Source organism: Cyprinodon tularosa, unplaced genomic scaffold (assembly GCF_016077235.1).
Source record: "Cyprinodon tularosa strain WSP-4 unplaced genomic scaffold, ASM1607723v1 ctg89, whole genome shotgun sequence".
Classification (NCBI taxonomy): domain Eukaryota; kingdom Metazoa; phylum Chordata; class Actinopteri; order Cyprinodontiformes; family Cyprinodontidae; genus Cyprinodon; species Cyprinodon tularosa.
In genome coordinates, this window is record NW_024039662.1 from 651,564 (window position 1) to 676,803 (window position 25,240).

A 25,240-nucleotide genomic window follows, 5' to 3' on the forward strand; every position below is an offset into this window, starting at 1 on the left:
TTTGTCTAATAAAAATTTGTTTAGTGTGTGCAAAATCAAGTGTCCACTTAATCACTGCAGACATGATGGATGTTATCACAGTTGTTAGGAGTTAATGTGACATTTATACTCTGCAGGTCTCCACAGACCATGACACTGCCCAGATCACTACTTCTGCTGTCTGGGAATGTGAATGAGCTCTGTCTCACACACACACACACACACACACACACACACACACACACACACACACACACACACACACACACACACACACACACACACACACACACACACACACACACACACACACACACACACACACACACACACACACACACACACTCGTACTGCCATTGTAGTGAGGACCATGTGTTGACTCCCATTTACTTCCATTTATTTTCAGTCATTTTCAACCTTTTCTATGCTCTAACCCTAAAACTAACCCTAAAACTAACCATTACCAATGCATACCTCACCCTAACCCAACTGGCACCTAAACCTAACCGTTAGCAAAATAGCATCTGAGGACCAGCAAAATTTTCACATTTTGCAACAACCGGGGCTCAATTTGATGGCGAAAACAGAAAAATGGTCCTCACTCTGAGGGCTTGACAGGTACACCCACACACACCTGAACACACTCTTACTTTGGTCATCTGGTTTTAAGTAGCTCTGGCTCTGCTCTAAGCCTTTATGAGCAATAAGGGGGCCGTTTTTTGTTGTACCTTTGTGCTAAAACAGTCGTCATATTCCGTTGTGATTGGGGATCTCTGTGTGTGTCGATATATTAAAGTTTTAGCATTTCTAAGAAGATATAGTAGTTTGTAAGTGCAGGCACTGGCTTCTGGTCAGGATTTCCCATGTGTGTTGCAAGGTTGCCATGACACTTGGATTTTCACTGTGTGCTGCTGCGTTTTATGACTTCTTTTATGAAGCAAACTGTGTAAAGAGCCTGAGCTTCGATGCGGAAAAACTGTAGTCCATCCAGCTGGCAGGATCCCGGCGGGCTAAACTCCGTGTTTTTAAGCAAACTTAAGTAAACATTTTGTTTTGGAGCTGTGTGCCACATAGCAAATGACAGCATTTCTGTTTTTATTTCAAAGCGTGTTTATATAAATAAAAGTGAATGTCTTTTTGTATTTCCTTCTAGAAAAATTGATCTATGTACGGTAGTAAGAAATGGTACAGCATATTTGAAAGTACTGATATCAGTTAAACATAGTAAACCGGCACAAGATGGCAAATAAATGTGAAACAGAAAGGAAATTATTTTTAGTTTTTAAAAATAGACATAAAGCTTTGCATTTGTATCCAGTGATTCTTGAGTCCTAACCTCCAATTTTACACCTACAGCTGAAACTTTTCAGCACTCTTCACAAAATATCTCATGTGCGGTCAGAATCAATTAAAATATTAAGTGTCAAAGTTCAATAAACTCAGTGGGTTCTATATTCTGCATGTATTCATTAAACTGACTTTATTTCTTATTTTTTGTTTTGTTCCATACGCAATGTCAACATGATGTATCCTGACCTTTTGAATACAGAAATCCATGGCAACCACAACCCATCTACATTAAACTAGCTAGCAGGTGAGGTGAGGAATCATGGTGACATAGCTAGAATTGTTAAGAGCAGAGCTAGATTTTTATGTGAGATGATAGATTGATGAAAGGACCAGGGGAAGAGATGTGCATCAATGATTGGTTATCAGGTACAGTAGATGTCAAACAAAGGGCCTTTAGCACGGCGTCCTCCTTAAATAGGAGGTCTCCATTAATGTTTTTGGGTTTGTGAAAGCTGTGGTTTTGCTTCTAAATTTGCAAAAAGATAATGAACTTTAATATTGTTCCCCTTGCCAAACTTAAGCGTAACGGGGATGTTTATAATTAGTTAATCTCTGGTGGTATTTTTGAATTTAATTTGATTTAATTGCATCGAATATATAAAAATAAACCCAAACTCTATTTTGCGAGTCATTTCTTTCCGCATCATCACCCTCTTTTGTGGTTCAAACTGTGAACCTTAGTCAGACTGTTAAGCATAATTGACGATAAATGAAAGCACTGTGGTTCTATGTGGTAGAAATGCTTTCACAGATTCCGATCTACTTTCAGCTGATTATGTTGGGAATGTCTTTTATAATTTTATCTGGCTGGGTTTAGGAATCTTCAAGGCTTCAAGTGTTTGAGGGAGATATTTTCTTTCCTGTCCTGGGTCCATGATCCGTGGCTGCCAGGAATTTCAAGATCAACCCATCTAAAGTGACTGTACTTAGCAACAAATTAAACATTAGAACATTTAAAACAAATCATTTATAATTAACATATCTTATGACCAAATATTTTAGTTTCCTTCCTTAGACTTTCCTTTTAAATTGACATGGGGAAGGTCTGAAAGGACAGTAAAATATACAAGAAAAATGAAACATCAGTCTTCTTTTTTTGTTGATGAAAAAGGGCATATTTACTGAGACCTGGGAGCTCTCTTAAAGGAGAAAGGGAAAGTTAAGTATTCCTCCGTGGATTGTTAAGGAATATCTTGAAAGATGTAGAGCAGGGGTTACAGTAAGTAAGCAAGCAAGCAAGCAAGTAAGTAAGTAAGGAAGGAAGGAAGGAAGGAAGGAAGGAAGGAAGGAAGGAAGGAAGGAAGGAAGGATCAGCATTCACCTTTGCTTCATAGATAATATAAAAAGTTTTATTGTTTCTTTTAACTCCTAATTTAAATACTTAACTCGAGGGATCAGCGTTTACCGTAAGTAAGTAAGTAAGTAAGTAAGTAAGGAAGGAAGGAAGGAAGGAAGGGAGGAAGGAAGGAAGGAAGGAAGGAAGGAAGGAAGGAAGGATCAGCATTCACCTTTGCTTCATAGATAATATAAAAAGTTTTATTGTTTCTTTTAACTCCTAATTTAAATACTTAAACACTCTGTATGATTAGAATGACAAAATGCTCTATAAATTATTTAAAAAGGATAACATAATAAAACAAATATTTCATTCTTAGCCCACTGATGAATTGTGCTGTTTTCAGAAGATGCATTGGAGTTCATAAGGGCAATGAAAATCTTTGGGGGGTTTTGTGGAGGGGAAGGTAGAGATGAGGCACTGAAATTTTAAGAATGAGGGTTTGATTCATTGTTTTGAGAGAAAGATTATTAGCAGAAAAGAGTTTTATTGAGCAAAAAAAATACAAAAAGTTTAGATTTATTCATGTCAGCCGATACATAAACTTTTTGAACTGCACTGGATAATATCTGCTTTATTTTATTACCTTGTGCAACATTTATAACCATCTACACAATATACAGCATTCTACATACATAGTTATGTTTTTAAAGTTGATCAGTTTCTTTTGACCCTCTGAATAATTAGGTGTGAGGTGTAAAAGGAAATATGAAAGCAGCTAAAAGCAATAACACTTCTCAAATTAAAACCATCTGTTGGAAAGAAGGAGCTTTTTTGTAACCTCCAGTTTTGGGAGTAATTTGTCTTTGCACCATTCATGGGGCAAGAAAAATAGGGGGAAATGAGAGCAACTGAGGGAAAGGTGAAACACAAAAGAAGAGGAGATTTAGTGAGGCGGCAGTAAGCTACTGGAGGGGAAGAGCATTTTCTGTTTTATTGGTTGACGCTCGCCCAGCCAGCAGGGCACCCTGGGTAAACTGGATTTAGCTGTTTGTTTGCAAAGTTATTCAGATCCTTTTAGCTTTTTAGCAACGTCACATTACAGTTTAAAAACACACCTATTTCACTTGAATTTTAGATGACAGACCAAAATAAAGTAAATAATTATTGCGATTGGGATGAAAAGATGGACAAATATAAGAAATATCACTGATAATTTGAGGATTTATATTTTTCCTTTATTTCCATTAAAAGTTTTTAGTGATTTTTTTTTTTTTATATCTGAGGCTGAATCTTTTAAATAAACAAGATTCCACTTTTTCCTCATTCCTTAAAGATTAGGAACACGTGTTAGTGTCACAGTATGAGGTCACTCATTAAATTCTTCCTCTGTTCAATCATGTAATTCATAGCCGATGCGAGTAAGAAGCTGTGCAGTGAGTGTGTGTGTTTGGTTACAGTGAGTTTCCCAGTCCTCCGTTGGGAGTTGTTCCTTTGGTACATATGATTACCATCAGACCTGTAGAGAGCAAGTGAATAGAATAAGAACTGGAAAAGTGATCAAACTTTGACTCATTATTGAAGGAAACATCACTTCTTTAAATAAGCAGCTCATTCATCATTCAGACGACAAGCTTGCATGTTTTATTCGTAGTATTTTTAAAGATATCTACTTTACATTTAGCATTAAAAAAAGACTTTCAATGTAAATGGCAACTTTTCTTTAATAATTATCATCAGATGTGGACTGATGGGTAATTTGACTTGGTACAAAGTAAACCTTTGCTGCTTAACAGAGGTTCATACTTTAGTGCATGAATTAAAGGTTACTTTCCTCATGAAATACAACCCTTTAAAGCTGTTTAAGCCACCTGTAAAAACTGGCTGTCATAAGGAAGGTGTGAGGAAATGCCTGTTATGTTACGTTCACACCGCAAGCAGCAGGAGCAGCTAAATCGTGTGTGCTGCTTCATTTTTCATGCCTACACAAGTTTAGTTCTGACGCACGGCTGAAGCATCTTTGCTGCTCTGGCTGCGCAATTGATAAGTGTGTCTGATGTGCGTTGGGCGGAGCTACTCTGTCCTTTCTTTGCCTGTAACGATAGCAGTCAAATTTGCTGTGATCAGCGGGTAAAAATTAGTAGTTTGTAAGTGAGAAAGTTCACCTGAAAACTTAATATATGCAGTCAGTTCATCAAGTTTATGATCCTGCCTTCAAATATTATTTCTCTGTCAGAGATGCTCAAAACCCTGTATACCGACGGTGCAAGGAGTCCTGTTCAACAGCAATCTCTGGCCCGCTCGCCTCCTTGTGGTTTTCTACTACTGTTCATGGTGGGTGGAAGTAGATGTTAGTGTTTCTCACAAACATAATCCAAACTCCAGGAACCAGGATAATAAAAGCGAACACTTTTTGCTACCAGGTTTCGACATTTTAAGTTAATTTAGGTGTTAATAAACTGTTTCAGTGGAGCAATCACAGCGATCTGCATCAGCAGAGCTGTGTCTGTCTCCCTGCCAGCTCCCAGATCAGCTTCTCTGATTGGTTGATGCGGCACATCGAGCAGGAGAAGTTCAATTTTCAAACTCCAGCAGCTGCTGCTTTCCCAGCAAATCCTGGGAGTCATGCACAAAAAAAAAATGCACTGAAGGACCTTTTGCTGCACCAAGATGCATGTCAACCATTGACTTTGCAAGTAAAGTAGCTGCTTCTGCTGCCTCTGCTGCTTTAGCTGTGAACGTAGCATTAGGCTAACAAATACTTTTAAAGAATGTAAGGCTTTCAGAAACCTCGATTTAGTATGAAGTTTACAGCTCTACTCTGATTTAAAATTTTTTAAAATATATTTTGTTTTACTATTATGCTGCGTTCACACAGCACGTGGTGAACATGGAGAGTGCGGTGGATTTACAAAGAATCCCTATACAAACAACACAGTGGAGGGCGGTGAAGCTGCGAGCGGTGAGAGCATTCAGTCCTTCTGCCTCACCTCGTGCTACTAGATAGAGCTCAGGGGTTGTTAAACAGCAGCACCGCATGGAGAGAGGAGCAGTAATCGCAGTTGAAAAATCTGAACTTTTCTATGAAATTGACACACGGCAACCTAATTAAGGACTTGTTGTAGGCTAAGCTTTTTCCTCTTTCAATGGAATACAGACAAAATAATATTAAAACAGGTAGAAATAAAGAATGCACTCAAGAGGTATTTAGGTGGCGTTAAAAAAGCTGTTTCACTTTAGTCCTAAAAACACTGCTTGTCCTCACTTACCTCGAGCACAGAGCCTGTTCTGTAGTTTCACACTGCCCAGCATCAGTGCTTTCTGAGGGAGTAGATTTACAGGGAAGTCCAGCCGAATCAGAGCTGCAACTGGATGAACCAAAGTCAACTCCTTTTTTTTTCAGAAATTTTGGGGCTTATCCAAAAAAAATTATGGTCTCCCCCAAGGTGATTCAAAAGTTTTTTATAGTAACAATTTCGCAGGATTCTGTGAAGTTTCACCTGTGCTTTTTTTTGTGAAATGCCGACAGACAGCGAGACCTTGACAGGGAATGACATGGGGTTGTCAGGAGTAACAGCAGGTCAAAAGCAGAGGGTCTGGGTGGCTGGTAATTTACTAAATATTAAACAATCATTCAGAGTGGCCTTTTATTGTGGTCAGTCTGTGCCCTAATCAATGTGTCTAATCAGCATCTTGATATGGCTCTCCGTTCAGGTGGGATGGATTATCTTAGCAAAGGAGAAGTGCTCACCTTCACAGATTTAGAGTGGTTTGTGAACAATATTTGAGGGAAATGGTTATATTGTGTATGTGGATATTTTTCATCTTATTATTGTTCATCTCTTAAAAATGGGAGCAAAACCAAAAGTGTTGCACATATATTTTTGTTGAGTGTATATATGTTTTATCCTTCCCCTTAGCTGTTATAATATTTGCTAAGATCACTAGAAAAATAATTACACCAGACTTTATCACCTATTGGTTGGACAAACAAAAAAAAGTGATGGATTTATTAAAGAGTTTTTACTTTAGTTTTCAGTGGGCTTCGGGCATGATTAGCATTTGCAATAAAATTGCAATTTAACAACATGCACTTTTAAAATCGTGAATTTTTAATATATTTATGAGAGTAAGACACTAACCTTCCCACTCCTGCAATTTAGGTGATCATAATGTGCTTAAAGTTAGTTTGCTGCAATATAAGTGAGTACTTTACCTCAACAGTGAAGTCATATTTGATATGACTTGTTGATTTAGCTTATATGAATAAACAGAGTAACTCAAGCAGAGTGCATTCAGCAAAATAAATGCTTTAAACTCATTAGCATGCACCGGGAAGTGTTAGCCTGCCTTTATGAAAAAAAATCTGCCATATTCCTAGTTTCAATGTAATCTATTGACACTTGAAGAACTACATTTTTACTTCTTAATCAGAGTCTGTGATTGTGAAAATGATAAATAAAAAATTAGCTCATGCTGTATGTAATAAACATGTCAGGTCCTTGTTGAACATTTACTGTATTGGAGTTGAGAGGTTACCTATTTGACACTGAGTCTGTCATCTGGACATAGAATGAAGTCTCCAGCGTTGAAAGCTGTCTGAGTTTTAGTTACTGCTCTGGCAGTCAGCTTAAGGTCATAGCACAGCATGGCTTTGCACTGCGAGCCTTGCTGTGGCGGCCTGAGGAATGGCTGTATAACATAATGTCAACACATTCAGCTAGTTGGACTTTGAAGCAGTGTGTTAGAATTCCATGTTAGAAATGAAGGAGAATAAACCCTGGTCTGGTTAACTTTAACTAATATTTACAGGATTATCTGAAATCTCACCACTGTGTTAGTGAGTAAAGTTGAAAAAAGCTGAACCATTAAAAGGAACGTTTTGTTGTTGTTTAACCAGAATAAACTGAGGGTTTCTCTTTTTTTTACACAGACCGAGAGGACCAATCAATCCTTTGCACGTGAGTACTGCTCTCTCATTTTTTTTTATAAATGTAAACTTAGCAGTCATTAAAATAGGATTTTATAAAAATATAAACTTGAGGAATTCTTCCTTCTTTACAATGTAGTTTCCCCATTTCTTTTATATCCATAAAGCCCTTTTCCATTTCCCTCACTCTAAAGAAGTTGCCCTGCTCCACCATCCTGCTGTTTTATTTAAGGACTGGTTACAAATAGCTTTTTTTGCGGATGCGGGGCTGTACAGTGGTTCTGCCATATACTGAGAGAGTTATGAGTGTGGTTAGCCGGCCTTCCCTCGTCCTCTACGTCAGAGTGTAATTAAGTGGCACTTTCTTTGAACTTGGCATGAGCTGCCAGGGACATCAAACCCGAGCTGAAAATGACATCTCTTCATGACGATAATGAATCAGCTTTGCAACATTTCTCCTAAGAACGACTGAACATCGACACATGTTGCACATTGGCTCATGAATAAGATTTGCACACATTTGAAAAACTTATGGTTATGAGTATCCTCTTGAAACTCCGATGAAGTATTTTCATCACTCGGCATTTTGTTATGTAGGCAAAGTTATGATAATAAAATACCTGCTACACTGTAACAAAAAATAAACCACATGGAAGGAAAGTTACAAGGTTTTTGATAATTTGGCCAAATAGTTTTTAATATCAGCTTTTACAGCTGTTCTACTAAAATGCCAACTCCACATGCATCAGGATGTTTCCTAACAGCTTCCTGGAGGTTTATGTACCTCTGCCATCGGTTACAGTACTAAAGAATGCATGGAAGCATATTTAAAGATATCGTGGAGAATTTTTTAAAAGAGCTGCCCACTTTAAAGAAAAAAAGCATGTGTGAGAGCATGCACAAGCCCATTTCTCCTCGTGCACACCCTTTTAAAATGTGCTGTTCTTATAGCTCATACAAGCTTACTGTATCCACATACTGCAGGGACTATATAGTGGACTTCATGGCAAACTCAGTTAACTGACCATTTGGACAGATAATCCCTGCTTTTGGCTCCGTTGGTCATGTAACTCCTCCTCCACTGCGCGGTGCCTTCGCCATCTTTATTAGTCGCCGCTGTCAGGTAGCGAAAACCTATGGCGACAGTGGGCCGCTTTGCGAGGAGAGCTTACCGTGCAAAGCATTCTGGGATATATCTGCCTCTTCTGAGGCCTTTCTTTTCTTCTCATACACATCATAGACACTTTTTCTCTCCATTTTCAAAGAACCACAGTGAGAAAGCTTAGCTTCAATGACTATCTAAAACCATAGCTCACCACAGATATACGCCTGAAAGTGCGCATGAGCAGAAAAAGATAGCCTTACGTAAACATATCACCAGAATGATTGACAGTTAGGAGGACCACTTATTTAGATGATCCACCCGGAAATAAAAGATCCTCCTACCTTTAACTTTCAGGCCTTATCTGTAATTTTAGTCTTCTATCCTGTTTAAAAAATTTTAATTAGAGTTAATCTATGATTGATAAGTTAATCAGGGCTCTACACTTTAACGCTCAACAATAGAGATTGTTTTTTATTTACTAAATTAAAATCAATATATTGCCATCTTGGTTTTAATTGAGCATTTAGTCTCAGTTGATGAGCAATTTAAAGAAATCCTTAAAGCTGATTTTTTTTTTTATAATTTGGAACTTGTTTCCCCAAGGCTCCAACTTTGCTGCTTTAAAAACTAAATCAAATGCAGATTGACTCCTGATTTGACCTACATTTGAATGGCTTGGTTCTGCATTCGAGGACTCGCCCCACAGTTTCTAGTGAAACATCTACAAACCTGTACTATATGCAGTGGAACTAATAACCAGCTACACTAAAACCACTGGCATGTAGCTAGATGTAGTGCTGCTGGCCTGGTTTTGCTGTTGGCTCTGAGACGTGACTGTGGGAACTGTGAACGGCCCTGCCTGTACACAGCTATCATTAGAGACAACCCCAAAGCAGAGCCTGGAAACTTTGGAGACTGTTTCACCAGACCAAAGCATTCTCCAGTCGAACATAGACAAACAAGGAATAGATATAAAACCCTGATGATTTTGGTATTTGTCCAGTCAGTTTTTACCACAATAGTATTGCTTAAAGGGGATTTTATACATGGATTTACAGTGTTTTTTTTTAGATTAATGTGTAAATTGTCAGACAACGAACACATATTCATGTTAATAAAACTTCTTGCTCTTGTTTCTTTCATCCATACTTCATTTGTTATCTTTTTGAATACATGTTTTTGTCTAAACTCTTCTTTTTAGAGGTGAATCAGGAGCTGGCAAGACTGAGAACACAAAGAAGGTCATCCAGTACCTGGCCCATGTTGCCTCCTCACACAAAGGACGCAAAGACCACAACATTCCAGTGAGCCCCACTGCCTTCATTTCCCCTACTCTGTCCTTTCCATTTTTTTCTTGACCCCCACTCTGAAAATGATCCCATCTAAAATATGATAGGGGGGACATCTAAACAGATGCAGCTAAATTAGATGCCTTGGAATTCAGCATCAAAATCTGACTCTGTAAAATTCAGAAGTAATGCAGAGGTGCCACAACCCCCAATAAGTTAAAAATATTTAGCTAAAGATGTTTTTTAGATGAATATTTTGCAATTTATGGTAAATCTGATATTTTTAAGGAACTATAAATTAACTATTTTGGACTTTCTAAGAATCCCCACACAGATTGAGCAAAATTGAAAATAAAAACATCTCCAAAGCTCACTGTTTGAGAACTGCATCCAATATTGGCATCTTTGGTTTGCCAAACTTTTAAGATTGATTGTTTCAGCCAAAAAAAAAAAAACAAGGACAAAGAAAACAACAAAAACAAGAGAGTATTCCAGCTTCAACCTTAAAATAAGGAATAATTGTGGAAAAAAAGGGGGTCTTTCCAGTGTTAGATAAGGCGAAGGATCTGTGATGCTGTGGGACTATTTTTCTCCAAAAAACCTGAGAATGTTTAGAGTTATTTGTAATAAAAGCATCCTTAAAATACCAGTCATTTAAAATACAAATCTGGTGTATCTTTAGGTCTGAATTAAGCATTTATTTAAGTATTTATTTAATCTTGATTAGTAAATTAATATTTTTAAATAATTAAACGTTTAGAATATAAAAAAAAGAAAACCCTTTATGCAAATTTTAAATAAATTACAAATGGCAAAAAAAAGCAAATAATATTTGTAGATATATCCATGTAATTATTTATACATTAGTTGAAGATTATTTTATTAGTCATGATTATTTATGAATTTGATCATAAACAAGAAATGGGATGTCATAGGATAGTTAAGCATAATAAGTAAATTTGAAACATGAAAAACAGACAATTTTTTCATCAGTGTTTGTAGAAAACCTAAAATGTTGTTAAAATGTTAGTTTTCCTCTTGTTGTTAAATGGATTGTCCAAAGAGCTGGCACAATAATTGCTAGCTTAAATTTAGAAAATAGTTCAAAACATTATAACTTCCCACGGAATAGGTATTTGAGTTTTATTTTTTTTGTTGGATTTCATTATTGTAATTTATGATAAATTCTGGACTTTTCACACATTTTTAAAAACAAATTGAAACAATAAATATAGAACAAAGGTTGTTAGCCAGTTAATTTAATGTGTAATGGGCTAGCTAGCTTAGAATGTATTAATCCACAATCTAATGTTCACTAGCTGCTATTTTAGAAAGTTTTTCCCCTTGAAAATCATTTGTTTTGAATAAATATTGTAGTATTTAACATCTTTCCTTTGTGATGAGTTATACCAGGCTACGCCACAATGTGAGAGCATTTCCAGAAACAGATTAATGTGTGCCGGTGTTCTGTTTTCTGTTGCTTGTATGCGATACGAGCCCTTCAGTTTTTAACACTGACATTTGTTTATCCATTACGAACAGCCCGATTCTCCCAAAGCATTCAAGCTGCAGGCAAGTGGATCTCCGGACAAGTGTGTCGTTTGTTTTGACGTTTGTACTGATCTGCATGCCCTGCCCTTTAAATCTCTGGCTCTTCCATAATGATGCTGACAGACTAATCTTAGCTATGATGTTATGAGGTATTTGTTTGTGCTGGCTCAGTCTTCTCACATGGTTTTTGGAAAGCAGCGACTCTTCCATTAAACCAGCAGGCTTGTGATAATAAAACATTGTTTTATCAGTTGGTCCCGCTTTGTTAAAACTGTTTGAAATGAAGGTTTCATTAGAAACACATGCCGGTCAGTAAAACACTCTTCATTAAGTCCTAATGGAGTCTGTGTAGCCTGATGTTGAGCAATGTGCAGATCAGATGGCAGCCACACCAAACAACTCTCCTCCAGCTTCTTCAGTTTTTTTTCCTATTTGTTGTTTTAAATTGAAGAATTCAAAACAAATGTTTGCCACGTTAATCCATCTTTTTATGGTGTTGTATTTTTACATGCATGCCTGTAGTTTGAGGCCTATTTAAATATTTGTTGCTGTATTTCTTAGGTAGGATATCATATTTTAATGCTTTTTTTTCTAGATTTAAAAAGAGGCTACTGCCACAACTCCTTCCTCTCTTTTTTTAATTTCTTTTTTAATTTTAGGCAGTTCTGTATTCCCTTTGCTGCCTTATCTGCACGTTTCCTTTTTTTCTTTTCCCCCTAAATTAAAACCTGATGTTTGCAAACCTTATACCTGCAGATGGAGGTCTCATAATCTGTCTATTCTTTATGACCTTAAACATTTGGCTCAGACAGTCGGAGTTCAGGGTTAAAAAGCTGAGTTCCAGTAGCTGAGAGTTAAAAGCTGAACCGTCCACACTGACCTTCTTAATGTAGCTTTCCTTCTGCTCTGCATTACAGCTGCCGCTGTGTGCAGGCCAGAGGAATGTAGGGATTGAGGAAGAGCTCAGAAATAGTGCTGTAGAAGTGACTGGAAGTAGGTGGGTGGAGTTGATGTAGGTTAGGGTAGAAGAGATATACTGGCATGCTCCTTGTTACCCAGTCATGGAGAATAGGAATAGGACTGCAAATATTAACAAGGAGAGCAAATTTTATTAGAAAAAAAAATGTATTATTGGAACCTCTAGATTACTAAATATATTGAGTAAAAAGAAAGTAAAAAAAAAAAAACAGTATTAAACTCTTAATTGCTGGGGAAGATTCTCAGTCATCCAGGTCATAGTCCTCCCAAAAAAGTAGAAAAATAAGGTATGGTACCAAGTTTGAAAAAAGGGGTTCGTCCGTTTCAGACTGGGTGAACTCAGATTTCAGCTTTCAAAACCTACAATGCAGCAATTGAGTTGATTCCTTCCCGCTATCATCGCTACCCCAACCCCTTTACAGGGGAACAGAAGACCTTGCCTATTCAGCTAGACCAACAATTCCCTTAAAGTCATAGGGAAGCCATATTTAAATTTCCAATCATTCTAGCATAAACATGCACATAAATGTACTCTTTATTAGACCATATTGTCTCAAAAGTTAGAAAATTTCTATTTTTCAAAAAAATCCTGTCTTAAAATCTGTGTTTTTTTCCCGTTATCTTATGCAGGCCAGTTAGATAAACGTCAGCTTGTACACCTAAATTCGGCCAATCATATATCAACGGACATCTGTCAATCAGATTTTTTTTAGTCATAGCATCTTGATTCATCGCAGCTAATATACGCAACGGTTGAAATAAGAATCATTTCCTATCCCATTGAGTTCCATCCCAGTGTTGACGGGGATTGACGTCTGTGTTTTCGGCAGGCGTAGAGCTAACAGAACTGGCAGCGTTGTGAGGCAAGGGCTCAAACATGTACGGCTGTAAGCCTTCTACACTAGAGACTGACACGGGAGTGGATTTTCACTCCTGTCCCGTCCCACTCCCACAGAAAAAAATGGTGTCCCGTCCCGATCCCGGGCCAGAGTAGAAATCTAAATCCTGTCCCGTCCCACTCCTGGTGAAATTACTCCCACTCCCATCCCGCTCCCATTCAGAATGACTCCCGCTCCTGCACCACTCCCATTCTTGTTATTTTTGAGCACGGGTGAAAAACTCAGAGCGGAAGTTACTATTGGTTTGCTCCCGTCTTCTCCCGTTAATGTTTAATCCTGTACCGTCCCAATCCCGTGATCGTTACTAATACTGACTCCCATCCCACGGGAATCCCACGGGTATCCCGTGACCCGTGGGATTCCCGAAAAAATGTCAGTCTCTATTCTACACCAAACCAAGCTTCTGCCACCCTGGCGTCCTCTTCCACAACTTCGTCCCTACTTTTCTCCTCTACATAAAAAATGTATGACAGAGGAGACTCATCCATCAAAATTCTCCTCCTCTTGCATGTTTCCTCTGTCCATAGCGTTCCTTGACAGTGTCGTTTCTAAGTCACTAATTTAGTGCTACTTGATCCCAATGTAATTTCCCATTGGGAACCTACTAGCACTAAGTAGCTAACTGGTTAGCAAGATGCTTTCGAATAAACCGGCCACAACCAAACATGCTTGCGAACCTTCCGCCACAACAATCCCGCCCCCTTGATAATTGACCAATCAAATTCACTTTATTCACTTGTGTAAAGTCGGGCACCACTCGGGAGAATTCGGAAATGCAAAGGTTGGAACACCCGCTTACCTACGATTTTAAATGACCCCCCTTTCAGAGACATAGACAGGTATAGGTCATTGCAGGCTAACAAAAGAAGCCAAACGACCTCCATTCCAAGGGGTAGACCTGTTCGTCTGTTTCAATTTGCATGTTTTTAAGCAAAAACAAGGCTTTGTTGGGCTACTGTATAAAACCTCGAACTCAACGCTATAACCGATATTTTGAATTGAAAAAACGTCCTGGATGGGAAGTGAAACGCCTTCAACTTGGAAATAAAGTCCAGTGGATTGTTTTTTAAACTTTTTTGGAATACACTCTTAATTGTTTTTTGTTTTTTCATATCATGATGAGTGAGTTTGTAGGGTATGTATTTAGATTTCTGTTAGAGTCCATCTTTCTTAGAAAGCTCTTCTTTTTGTCTCCATCCATCTTCCCAATCCCTTAAGGTTGGATTTGTCATGTTGAATGTTTACCAAATGGAGAGATTTCTCGTTTTACCTCCAAATTGAAATAGCTTTTTATATATTTAAGAGTGGCTCTACAATTAATCTACCAATCAAATGTCTGGACACATCCTCTGTGGCTCAATGGGTGACTGTGGGTCAGTGGGTGAAGGTTGTGGGCTCTATTCCAGCTCAGTGTCCCCCTGGCAAGGCACTTAACCTCATATTGCAGACTGATCTGTGTATCAGACTTAGACTTTATTTTAATTTTGTACACACAGTGTGTACAAAAAGAAATTCGTTCAGTACAACTCTCAGGATATTTCCAGTTTTTAAAGACAGTGGCGTTGGATGTAGGAGTTTGCCCTGAAATCGAAGGGTTGACGGTTCAAGCCTCAGCTCCAGCTTTCAGTGTTGTTGTCTCCTTATGCGTGAATGGTTAAATGTAGTCTAAAGCGCTTTGGTCAAGTGTCCTGACTTGAAAAAGTGCTATAGTACAGGCCATTTAAGTTTGGTTAATGTAGCTACAGTGTAAAGTTTGCATATGAGAGCACCTCCCTTAAGGTCCATTAAACTGTTTGGTTGCATTGGCCGTTGAAACTGAAAGGTGTCTGTTTAGCAGATGTTTTACCCAATGATGACAGAACCTTGATGAATTAAAGCTTAGCATTTTGCCTTGGCTTTATTTTTCTCTTTCTGCTGTTTATGATTTATTTCCTTTACCTAACCTTGCTGTGTGTGTAGCAGTATAAATCGTGAAAAGAATCAGAAAGCCTCTTACCTCTTTGTTTTTGCTTATAGGGGGAGTTGGAACGTCAGCTCCTACAAGCCAATCCCATCCTAGAGTCATTTGGCAATGCCAAGACTGTGAAGAACGACAACTCATCCCGTTTTGTGAGTTATATTATCTGTTTAAGTGAACTTTATTTTATTCAAAGACGTTCAGGGAGGAAACCAATGCTTCACCTTTATCAGTTCTTGTTCAACTCCTTTAATGGGGAATATGCTAATAAGGATGCTGTGGCATGAGACTGGTCTTATTAAAAAATATTTTAGAGTAAGAAAGGAAGGAGATTGAGTTTCCCTCTTGTGTTCACAGGAAGACATAAAAATATAACATTATTTGGTCACCAACATATCAAGAAGCCTGCAACCCTTTTAAAGTAGTCCTAACCTTATATTTTATATTTCCCTTGAAATTTTCTATAAAACCCTTTTAAATTGTAGGCTGTTTACATTCTCCCTCTACACATACATAGGGCTCGCTTTGGGGACTTTCAGACAAATCTCATGGTGGTACTTAATTAACAGTATGAACCATCATGTGAAAAAACGTTAAATTTTAGCAGGAAAATGGAATTCATGTTATGTGAATGTAGCCAAAGTCTGCATTTGGAAGACCTCTTTGCCATCACCCTCATCAAATTCATACCAGTGCTCTATCTGAGCCACTCTAAAGTGTCAACATTTCTTCCAATTAAGAAATGATGGTAGAATTGAAAAATAACTGTAGGTGTAAATATAACAGAGACTTTTGTTTTTAAAGGGGAACGCCGTTTTTTTTTTACACTGGGCCCTTGATTTTACATTATTACATCATGTTCTACTCAGCCTTATGAGGTTTGTGTCATTTGGAGCCGTTCTGAAGATATTCCGTTAGGTTATATCAAAGTAACGTCTTCCTATGGGCAACGAGTTGAAGGCACAAACTAAACTGTTCATAATTTATTCTTTATGGTACGCCAGCATTCATAACATGTAGGTGAATCACTGTCCCCCAGACTTCTGCGGTTATATTATTTATATTTATATCTCTTAAAAACAAAGCGGAGTGTGTATGACGTCATCAAGGGCCCAATGTACAAAAAACTGCGTTCCCCTTTAATTTTAACTTGATTTATTTACGCTGGTTTAATATGCTTTAAAATAGAGTTAGGGATCTAGGGCATTGTTATTTTACAAAAACTGTAATATTAAACTATAGTAAAAAAATTACTTGAATTCTTGTCGTGTTATCTGGAAGCTAATATCATGCATCTCAGTTCAGGTATAAATTTATACCTGTTGTATAGATGAACATTTAAAAAAAGTTTTTTGTAGTAATATTTCTGATTGCAGTTGTTGTGTTTATATTAGACAGTTAATTCAAAAGAGAAAACATCATGAACAATCGTGAACAAAAAAAAGTTTGTTCTTCAGTTCCTCAAGTAGAGTTATGCTCTCTTGGAAATAAAAAGGAAAATTAGGAATATCAGATCTATCTATCTATCTATCTATCTATCTATCTATCTATCTATCTATCTATCTATCTATCTATCTATCTATCTATCTATCTATCTATCTATCTATCTATCTATCTATCTATCTATCTATCTATCTATCTATCTATCTATCTATCTATCTATCTATCTATCTATCTATCTATCTATCTATCTATCTATCTATCTATCATCTATCTATCTATCTATCTATCTATCTATCTATCTATCTATCTATCTATCTATCTATCTATCTATCTATCTATCTATCTATCTATCTATCTATCTATCTATCTATCTATCTATCTATCTATCTATCTATCTATCTATCTATCTATCTATCTATCATCTATCTATCTATCTATCTATCTATCTATCTATCTATCTATCTATCTATCTATCTATCTATCTATCTATCTATCTATCTATCTATCATCTATCTATCTATCTATCTATCTATCTATCTATCTATCTATCTATCTATCTATCTATCTATCTATCTATCTATCTATCTATCTATCTATCTATCTATCATCTATCTATCTATATGTGTAAAATAAATGTCACTTTGTGAGCTTTTAATGTTTTATTAGGATGGAAATCTGTTACATTAAGTGCTGCTCATTGAACCTGGTTTGGTTCACACTAATCTAAAGAGCTTCCGCCCCAGGCGTTTAACATTTCTTTGTGACTGAGTAAACCATGTGGTCAAAATTAAGCTCTGTGGTGGTCGGGTTCACATTAATCACAGGTGTGTCCGATGAGCAGCAGTGAATACTAGCAGGGTGCACGTCCTCGCAGACCTACACACAGTCGCTGTCAGGAAACCACAGACATGCCTCAGATTCCTGCTTGACATGTTAACCTGGCACTTCCTAATATAGGCATTTTGGTTCCTCTCTGCATTTTTGTCGTGAGCAAGAAACCACAGGGGGGTTGGGGGTATGTTAAATAGAGCTGGCCCCACAAGGAGAAACAAATAAAAGATCAGGGGAAAATGTATGCAAACATATGAAGCCATATAAATGTGTACATGTGGATATATCATAGTCTGTTTGACTAATTAAGAGTTAATTGTCTTGTTCCACAGGGGAAGTTTATCAGAGTCAACTTTGACGTAACAGGATACATCGTTGGAGCCAATATTGAAACCTGTATCCTCTAATAAAGAGCTGATTGACGGCTCATTGTTTAAATAAGGAGTTAAAATGAAGGCCTGTTGAGAGATCCAGAACAACCAGACTCATAGTGTGTCTGTTTGCTTCCCAACCAACGCTCACATTTTCCTAATTTAATTCATATTTTCTGTCATTTTGTTGTTTTAACACATCTGAAAGGGAAGAGATGATTTTATTAGAATGATATTTAGATGTTTTTTACTACTTTGCAAAAGTTTTCACAAAACAAGGTGAGGTGAGGTGTAACCGAATGCATATAAGATTTTCTCTCAGAAAATGACATTGTGCATTTCTATTCATTCCCTTTATTAACAGAACCACAGTGCTGGATTTATTGCATCCTGCATTGCTATTGCTTTGCACATCTGGAGACTTAGATGTTCACTGATGTTGTTAATCTAACATATTATTAAAGAAAAATGTTCACAAATCTGTTTTAAAATAACAGTTGATATTGGATATGGACTTTGACTGGACCGCATCTTGTTACCATGCTTCAATCGTGACATTAAATTGTGTCCATAGTTTTGAAATTTTGAAAAACTACACTACTGTGCAAAAGTTTGGGGTCACCCAAACAATTTTGTGTTTTCCTGAAAAGTCACACTTATTCACCACCATACGGTGTGAAATGAATAGAAAATAGAGTCAAGACATTGACAAGGTTGGAAATAAGGATTTGTATTTAAAATAAGATTTTTCAAACTTTGCTTTCGTCAAAGAATCCTCCATTTGCAGCAATTACAGCATTGCAAACCTTTGGCATTCTACCTGTTAATGTGTTGAGGTAATCTGGAGAAATTGCACCCCACGCTTCCAGAAGCAGCTCCCACAAGTTGGATTGGTTGGATTGGCACTTCTTGCGTACCATACAGTCAAGCTGCTCCCACAACAGCTCAATGGGGTTCAGATCTGCTGACTGCGCTGGCCACTCCATTACTAATAGAATACCAGCTGCCTGCTTCTGCTCTAAATAGTTCTTGCACAATTTGGAGGTGTGTTTAGGGTCATTGTCCTGTTGTAGGATAAAATTGGCTCCAATCAAGCGCTGTCCACTGGGTATGGCATGGCGTTGCAAAATGGAGTGATAGCCTTTCTTATTCAGAATCCCTTTTAACCTTTACAAATCTCCCACCTTACCAGCACCAAAACAACCCCAGACCATCACATTACCTCCACCATGCTTAACAGATGGTGCCAGGCATTCTTCCAGCATCTTTTTATGTGTTCTGCGTCTCTCAAACGTTCTTCTTTGTGAACCAAACACCTAAAACGTGGATTCATCCGTCCACAATGCTTTTTTCCAGTCTTCCTCTGTCCAGTGTCTGTGTTCTTTTGCCCATCTTAATCTTTTTCTTTTATTGGCCAGTCTCAGATATGGATTTTTCTTTGCCACTGTGCCCTGAAGCCCAGAATCCCGCAGTCGCCTCTTCACTGTAAATGTCAACACTGGTGTTTTGCGGGTACTATTGCATGAAGATGCCAGTTGGGGACCTGTGAGGCGTCTGTTTCTCAAACTAGAGACTCTAATGTACTTACAGTATCATCTTGCTCAGTTGTGCAACGTGGCCTCCTACTTCTTTTTCTACTCTGGTTAGAGCCTATTTGTGCTGTCCTCTGAAGGGAGTAGTACACACCGTTGTAGGAAATCTTCATGTATAGAGTGTATTTCTTTAACGTTAAGACTAGTTTAAAGGTATCTTCATTGAAAAGTACAGTGCTTTCCCTTCAAAAATAAGGACATTTCAATGTGACCCCAAACTTTTAAACGGTAGTGTATGTATGTTTCTTATTCTTCTATACTAATTTGTATAAAGATCCCCATAAACCATATTGTGTGGGGCCGTGTTGTCACAAAACATTAAGGCTCAAGGGAACATTATTATCGTAAAGCACTGCTTGTGTTTTAATTACGGTATTTGTTTTTAGGGAATTTAATTGTACAGATCCAGATATTCTTGCCAGTCCTTAGCTTTGGCCTTCAGATCTTCTAGAGAAGTCCAGAGCCATCAGACAGGCAAAAGACGAGAGGACTTTCCACATTTTCTACCGCCTGTTGGCAGGAGCTGGGGAGCACCTTCGAAGTGAGTGTCTGTCTGTGTGCTGGCAAGACGGAGAGCTGTAGGATCCTGGTTTGGGTTAAAACAACCTGGACATGTGACCAGATACTCTTAATTTACTCCATTAACACATTGTTTCAGAATGATGCAAAACATAATCAGACTTTGCCGAGTCTAAACAACTTTGAACCGCTCTCTGGAGCCAGTCTTAAAAAGCTGAAAGGATGAAGAACTGTTTCTTGTGTTTATTTCATGCAACTGAACCGTCTGTATGTACTTTTTATATAAATTGGATCTGTTTGTTTTGTAATAGATGAAATTTTAATTGAAAACTTCTTATTAACGTCTTATTAACAGTTTTCCTTCTTTTCCTGAATCAGCTGACCTGCTTCTAGAGGGATTTAACAGCTACAGGTTCTTGTCCAATGGTAACATTCCCATCCCGGGACAGCAGGACAAGGAGAACTTCCAGGAGACAATGGATGCGATGCACATAATGGGCTTCACCCATGATGAGATAGTCTGTAAGTACCACTTCCAGATGTTCCTTCAACTTCTGCATCCCTTTTTTTTTATGTAAGCACTACCCGACTCTCCCTGCAGTGAAGGGATAAAGTTTTATTGTTCTTTCAATCTATCAGGCATGTTAAAGGTGGTGTCTGCCGTGCTGCAGTTTGGCAACGTTGTGTTCAAGAAGGAGAGGAACACCGATCAAGCCTCAATGCCTGAGAACACGGGTAAGCTGGAAGATATGAGGGAACTTAATCCCATTTTATATCATCCTACTATTGTCTACACGGAATAATAATAATAATGATAATAATGAGCAGGAAAAATCATTAATTGACATCATAGAAGATATATTTTTTTCTTAGTTGACTTTTATTTGATAAGCCTGATACCCATGTTTAATGGCATAAGTATCCAGCTAAAGCAAATTAAAATGTACTATTTCAGGGCCAGACTATTTATACACTCTTCTTAAGTCTGCAGATTAGAATTTGACTGATTTCTCCTTTTTATAGCTCTTATGTTTCTATTCATATTTTTAAAATAGTGTTTTTCTTTTTCCTTGCTTATTTTTTAACTGTCATTCTTGCAGATAGAAATCTAACAATTTGACTCGAGAGGGAAGGTTTAATTTAGGAGGTTGTTGTTAATTAAATTGTGAACTTTTTTAGAATATTTGCTTGTAAATGTATCTATAAATATAATACAGTAATTAACCCACTTGTGGCTCTTCTCTTCTCTTAGCGGCGCAGAAGCTCTGCCACCTGCTTGGTATGAATGTTATGGAGTTCACCCGAGCCATCCTCACCCCGAGGATCAAAGTGGGACGTGACTACGTGCAAAAAGCACAGACCAAAGAGCAGGTACAGGCTCACGCTGCTGTTACCTGTCCTAGTAATCTGAAGAATGGTTTACAGCACATTACAAGAGTTACTTTACTGAATGAATTTTTTTTTGTATACACTCTGTGTGTACAAGATGACAATTAAGTCTGTCTAAGTCTAAGAGTAATCTCACATTTAAACCAGCGATCTGTGTGATAGACCAATGTAAGGCTGTGCATGCTTAACTGGAGGAAGTGATGCATGCTTTGTAAAGTTTTCTATCCTTTATCTGACACGCTTATCCCGAATGGGGTCGCGAGGGGTGCTGGTGCCTATCTCCAGTCCCACTCCAGCAGGCGGGGTACACCCTGGACAGATCGCCAGTCCATCGCAGGGCAACACAGAGACAAACAGGACAAACAACCATTAATGCACACACTCACGCCTAAGGACAATTTAGAGAAGCCAATTAACCTAACAGCCATGTGTTTGGACTGTGGGAGGAAGCCGGAGAACCTGGAGATCCCAAACATGCCCGGGGAGAACATGCAGAAAGACCACAGAACAGGAATCGAACCCAGAACCTTCTTGCTGCAAGGCAGCAGTGCTACTCACTTTTGTAAAGTTTTCTGTTTAAATATATATATTTTTTTAATATTAAAAAAAAATAATAAAATAAAATAAAAAAATATTTGAACAGAAAACCTTACAAAAAAAAGCTTTGTAAAGTTTTCTGTTCAAATATTTATTTATTTTTTTTAGAGAAATCATAGCTCAGAAAGGTGCAGAAGTGTTACAGGTTAATGCTACATGAACATAATTTATATTTAAAACAAATGCCCTTCTTCTTGAAGTCTCATAATTAAAAGCCACTAACTACCTAAAACTTGAAAGGACTAATTTCTGTTGGAAATCTTTCCATTTACACTCAACTCTACGGTTCAGGTTCAATGTTCAGTTTAGTCTGCTTATTAATAGACAGTTTGGCTTAAAGAGAACATTCTTTGTACAAAATCAGATTTTTCCTCCCATTACTTGCATTGAAAAAAAATAACAAATGATACAAATTACTTTCCCTTATTTCATGGTTTATTCCATCAGTTGACCTAAATCCAGATTTTCTTTCTACTTTTGTGCATAGCACTTTAAAATACTCACATGTGCAGTCAACTGTAAATGATATGTACTATTATTATTAGGGTTATTTTGTTTCTTAATAATTCATCTGAGCATCAATAGCGGTGGGCAGAACTGCTTTTACACCTCTTGTACTTTGCACATGGAATCATTGTAGATCAACTTTCACATGGTGACTCATTTTGCATGCAATTTTTTTCTAAGTCGTTCTAAAATGCAAATCCAAAATGTTTGCAGCTAGTGGTAATACACAATGAACTAGTATGGAGTTCATCTAAGGACCTAAAGCAATACTTAAATTCCTAAACAGAACTCTGATCTCTTGGGTCATGCATTTTTCATGATGTTTTCTCTGCTTTGTTAATGAAGGCTGACTTTGCTGTTGAAGCCCTGGCCAAGGCGACGTATGAGCGGCTGTTCCGCTGGCTGGTCCACCGCATCAACAAGGCCCTGGACCGGACCAAACGACAGGGGGCCTCCTTCATTGGCATTCTGGACATTGCAGGCTTTGAGATCTTTGAGGTGTTGATCCTGATTTTTTAATTCAAACAAACCCTTTCCTGCACCATGCTAAGCACCTGTCAACTGTAGCGGTTGTGTGAGGAACAAGGTAGAGTCCAGCCTGACTAACTTGACCCCTGCTTTATCTTAAATTTTCAGCTAAACTCTTTCGAGCAGCTCTGCATCAACTACACCAACGAGAAGCTGCAGCAGCTCTTCAACCACACCATGTTCATCCTGGAGCAGGAGGAGTACCAGAGGGAGGGCATCGACTGGAGCTTCATCGACTTCGGCCTCGACCTGCAGCCATGCATTGACCTCATTGAGAGGCCGGTCAGTGAACTACAGCATGTCTCTGTCCCTTTGCTGGTCTCTTTGAGCGATTTCCTGATTTTGAATGTGGTTATCCTTCTCAGAATAATCCTCCAGGAATCCTGGCTTTGCTTGATGAGGAGTGCTGGTTTCCCAAAGCCACAGACAAGACCTTTGTGGACAAAGTGCTGCAGGAGTTAGGCACGCACTCCAAGTTTCAGAAACCTCGGCAACTAAAAGACAAGGCGGACTTCTGCATCATCCACTATGCAGGGAGGGTAAGCATATATTGTTTAGCTTTCTGTGTGAAAAACAGTAGTTTTCAACTGCTTTGAGAATTAAATTCTGCCTGGACTTTATACTCTCCAATTCATGTACCTCTTTAAAACGGATGTGTTTCCTCACTTTCTTTGTGCAGCAATCTTATCTTGAGGCTCAGGTTTTGCTGCTCTTACAGCCTAGTAACCGAGGTCAAAGTGTTAAAACAAAGGCACAGTTGTTAAACTGCTGCTGCAGGAAACTCACATCTGGTTCGGATCTATTTGAGACCTGATTTTTGATGCCTGCTGGTTACATAACAACAGTTTTTTTTTTTACTTTCACCATTCCTTAGAGGTCTGGCATCAGTTAAAGTTAAATTGATCCTCCTTAACATTCCTGAAAGGGTGCCTGCCATTCACAGCGTAAAGTCCGACATTACGTCTTGATTGATAGTTTGGTTATGTTTTGATTGTTCTCCTTGTTTCCAGAGTTGTGCTTTTTGCAAACACAGAGAGGGCACATGGACTTGGACCTGATCTATGATCAACAAATACGTGAATTGCTTGATTCCGTGAGACGGTTGGATCCAGAAATACCTTAAAATTATGCAAAACAAATCCTGCATGACTGTGATACTGAAGGAAAAATAACTGCAAACACTAAAGGGTTGTTTTTTAAGCACCTTAATTAAATCCACATGCAGAATCTTCTGTCAGGATGCTTAGCGTTTCATTTAACTTCTGCTGTGATTCACCATTATTCAGAATGATCTGTATGCACAGCATGCAGACGCTTTAAAAATATGCTTTTAATATGTTAATGGAGAGTAAAGCAAAGTTATTTTATCAGTATAAATCAAAATGTTATGTGAAGCCCTCAGAGAATGTTAGAGATAAATGAACAGCATCATGAAGTGACACAGTAAACCGTCGGGGGCAACACGAGGAAAACTTTTTAATCATAGTATGAATCAAGTATGAAAAATATATGATATGAAAGCTCTGTTCAGTCTGAATCTCCTTGTACATAATCTATACAGCAAAATATAGTGGAAGCAGTATAATGCTGTGGGAATGTCTGCCTTTAAAAGTGAACCCTTTATAGGGCAAGTTACCATTTTTGATCACTTGCATACCCCTTACAAATGATGTGTAAGGGGTATGCAAATGTCCCAAAATCCCTCAGTAAGGTCTAGAAGAACAAGATCGATATCCAGCCACTCAGCAAATATCCTGCTACATGGCTGACCAATTAGATGAGCCCTTGAATGATATATTGCCTACTGTAAATTAAGTTGGGGGGGAAAAGAAAAAAGGTAAAAAGCTAACTGAAAAGTTAAAAAATAAAGGTAAAAAGTTAATAATCCTAGTAAACAATTATATTTAGGTTTATAAACTAATAAATGTAAGTGCCAGTATAAGTATTAATGCGTCTTTGGTTATGTTGTACCAAAAATTGTGTTTAATTCACTCTCAGAGTGTTTTCCATGAGTTTCTTATAGAAGCACTTTTGTTATTTTTCTTATATTGTCGGGCAATTTGCCATCTAAATATCCATATTTTTTGAATATTACAAAGGTAAAAAGGTCTTGTCCTGGATTCTAATAACGCTATTGTCTTTTGATTTT

The 25,240-nt window shown here is 37.8% G+C and overlaps 1 protein-coding gene across 3 annotated transcripts in view; it reads left to right on the forward strand.

Annotated features, from left to right (window-relative positions):
• Nucleotides 1-25,240, forward strand: part of LOC119775713 (myosin-10) — a 91,836-nt gene that overhangs the window by 37,497 nt on the left and 29,099 nt on the right. For 2 of the 3 annotated variants that reach the window (XM_038273788.1, XM_038273787.1), the window contains 12 exons: nt 7,539-7,566; nt 9,842-9,944; nt 11,472-11,501; nt 15,374-15,466; nt 17,921-17,984; nt 19,994-20,092; nt 20,449-20,592; nt 20,710-20,805; nt 21,323-21,441; nt 22,909-23,061; nt 23,200-23,373; nt 23,457-23,630. In XM_038273788.1, coding sequence (XP_038129716.1) covers nt 7,539-7,566; nt 9,842-9,944; nt 11,472-11,501; nt 15,374-15,466; nt 17,921-17,984; nt 19,994-20,092; nt 20,449-20,592; nt 20,710-20,805; nt 21,323-21,441; nt 22,909-23,061; nt 23,200-23,373; nt 23,457-23,630 — 1,277 coding nt within the window. The remainder of the gene's footprint in view (nt 1-7,538; nt 7,567-9,841; nt 9,945-11,471; nt 11,502-15,373; nt 15,467-17,920; nt 17,985-19,993; nt 20,093-20,448; nt 20,593-20,709; nt 20,806-21,322; nt 21,442-22,908; nt 23,062-23,199; nt 23,374-23,456; nt 23,631-25,240) is intronic. The other variant, XM_038273789.1, reaches the window with a different exon arrangement.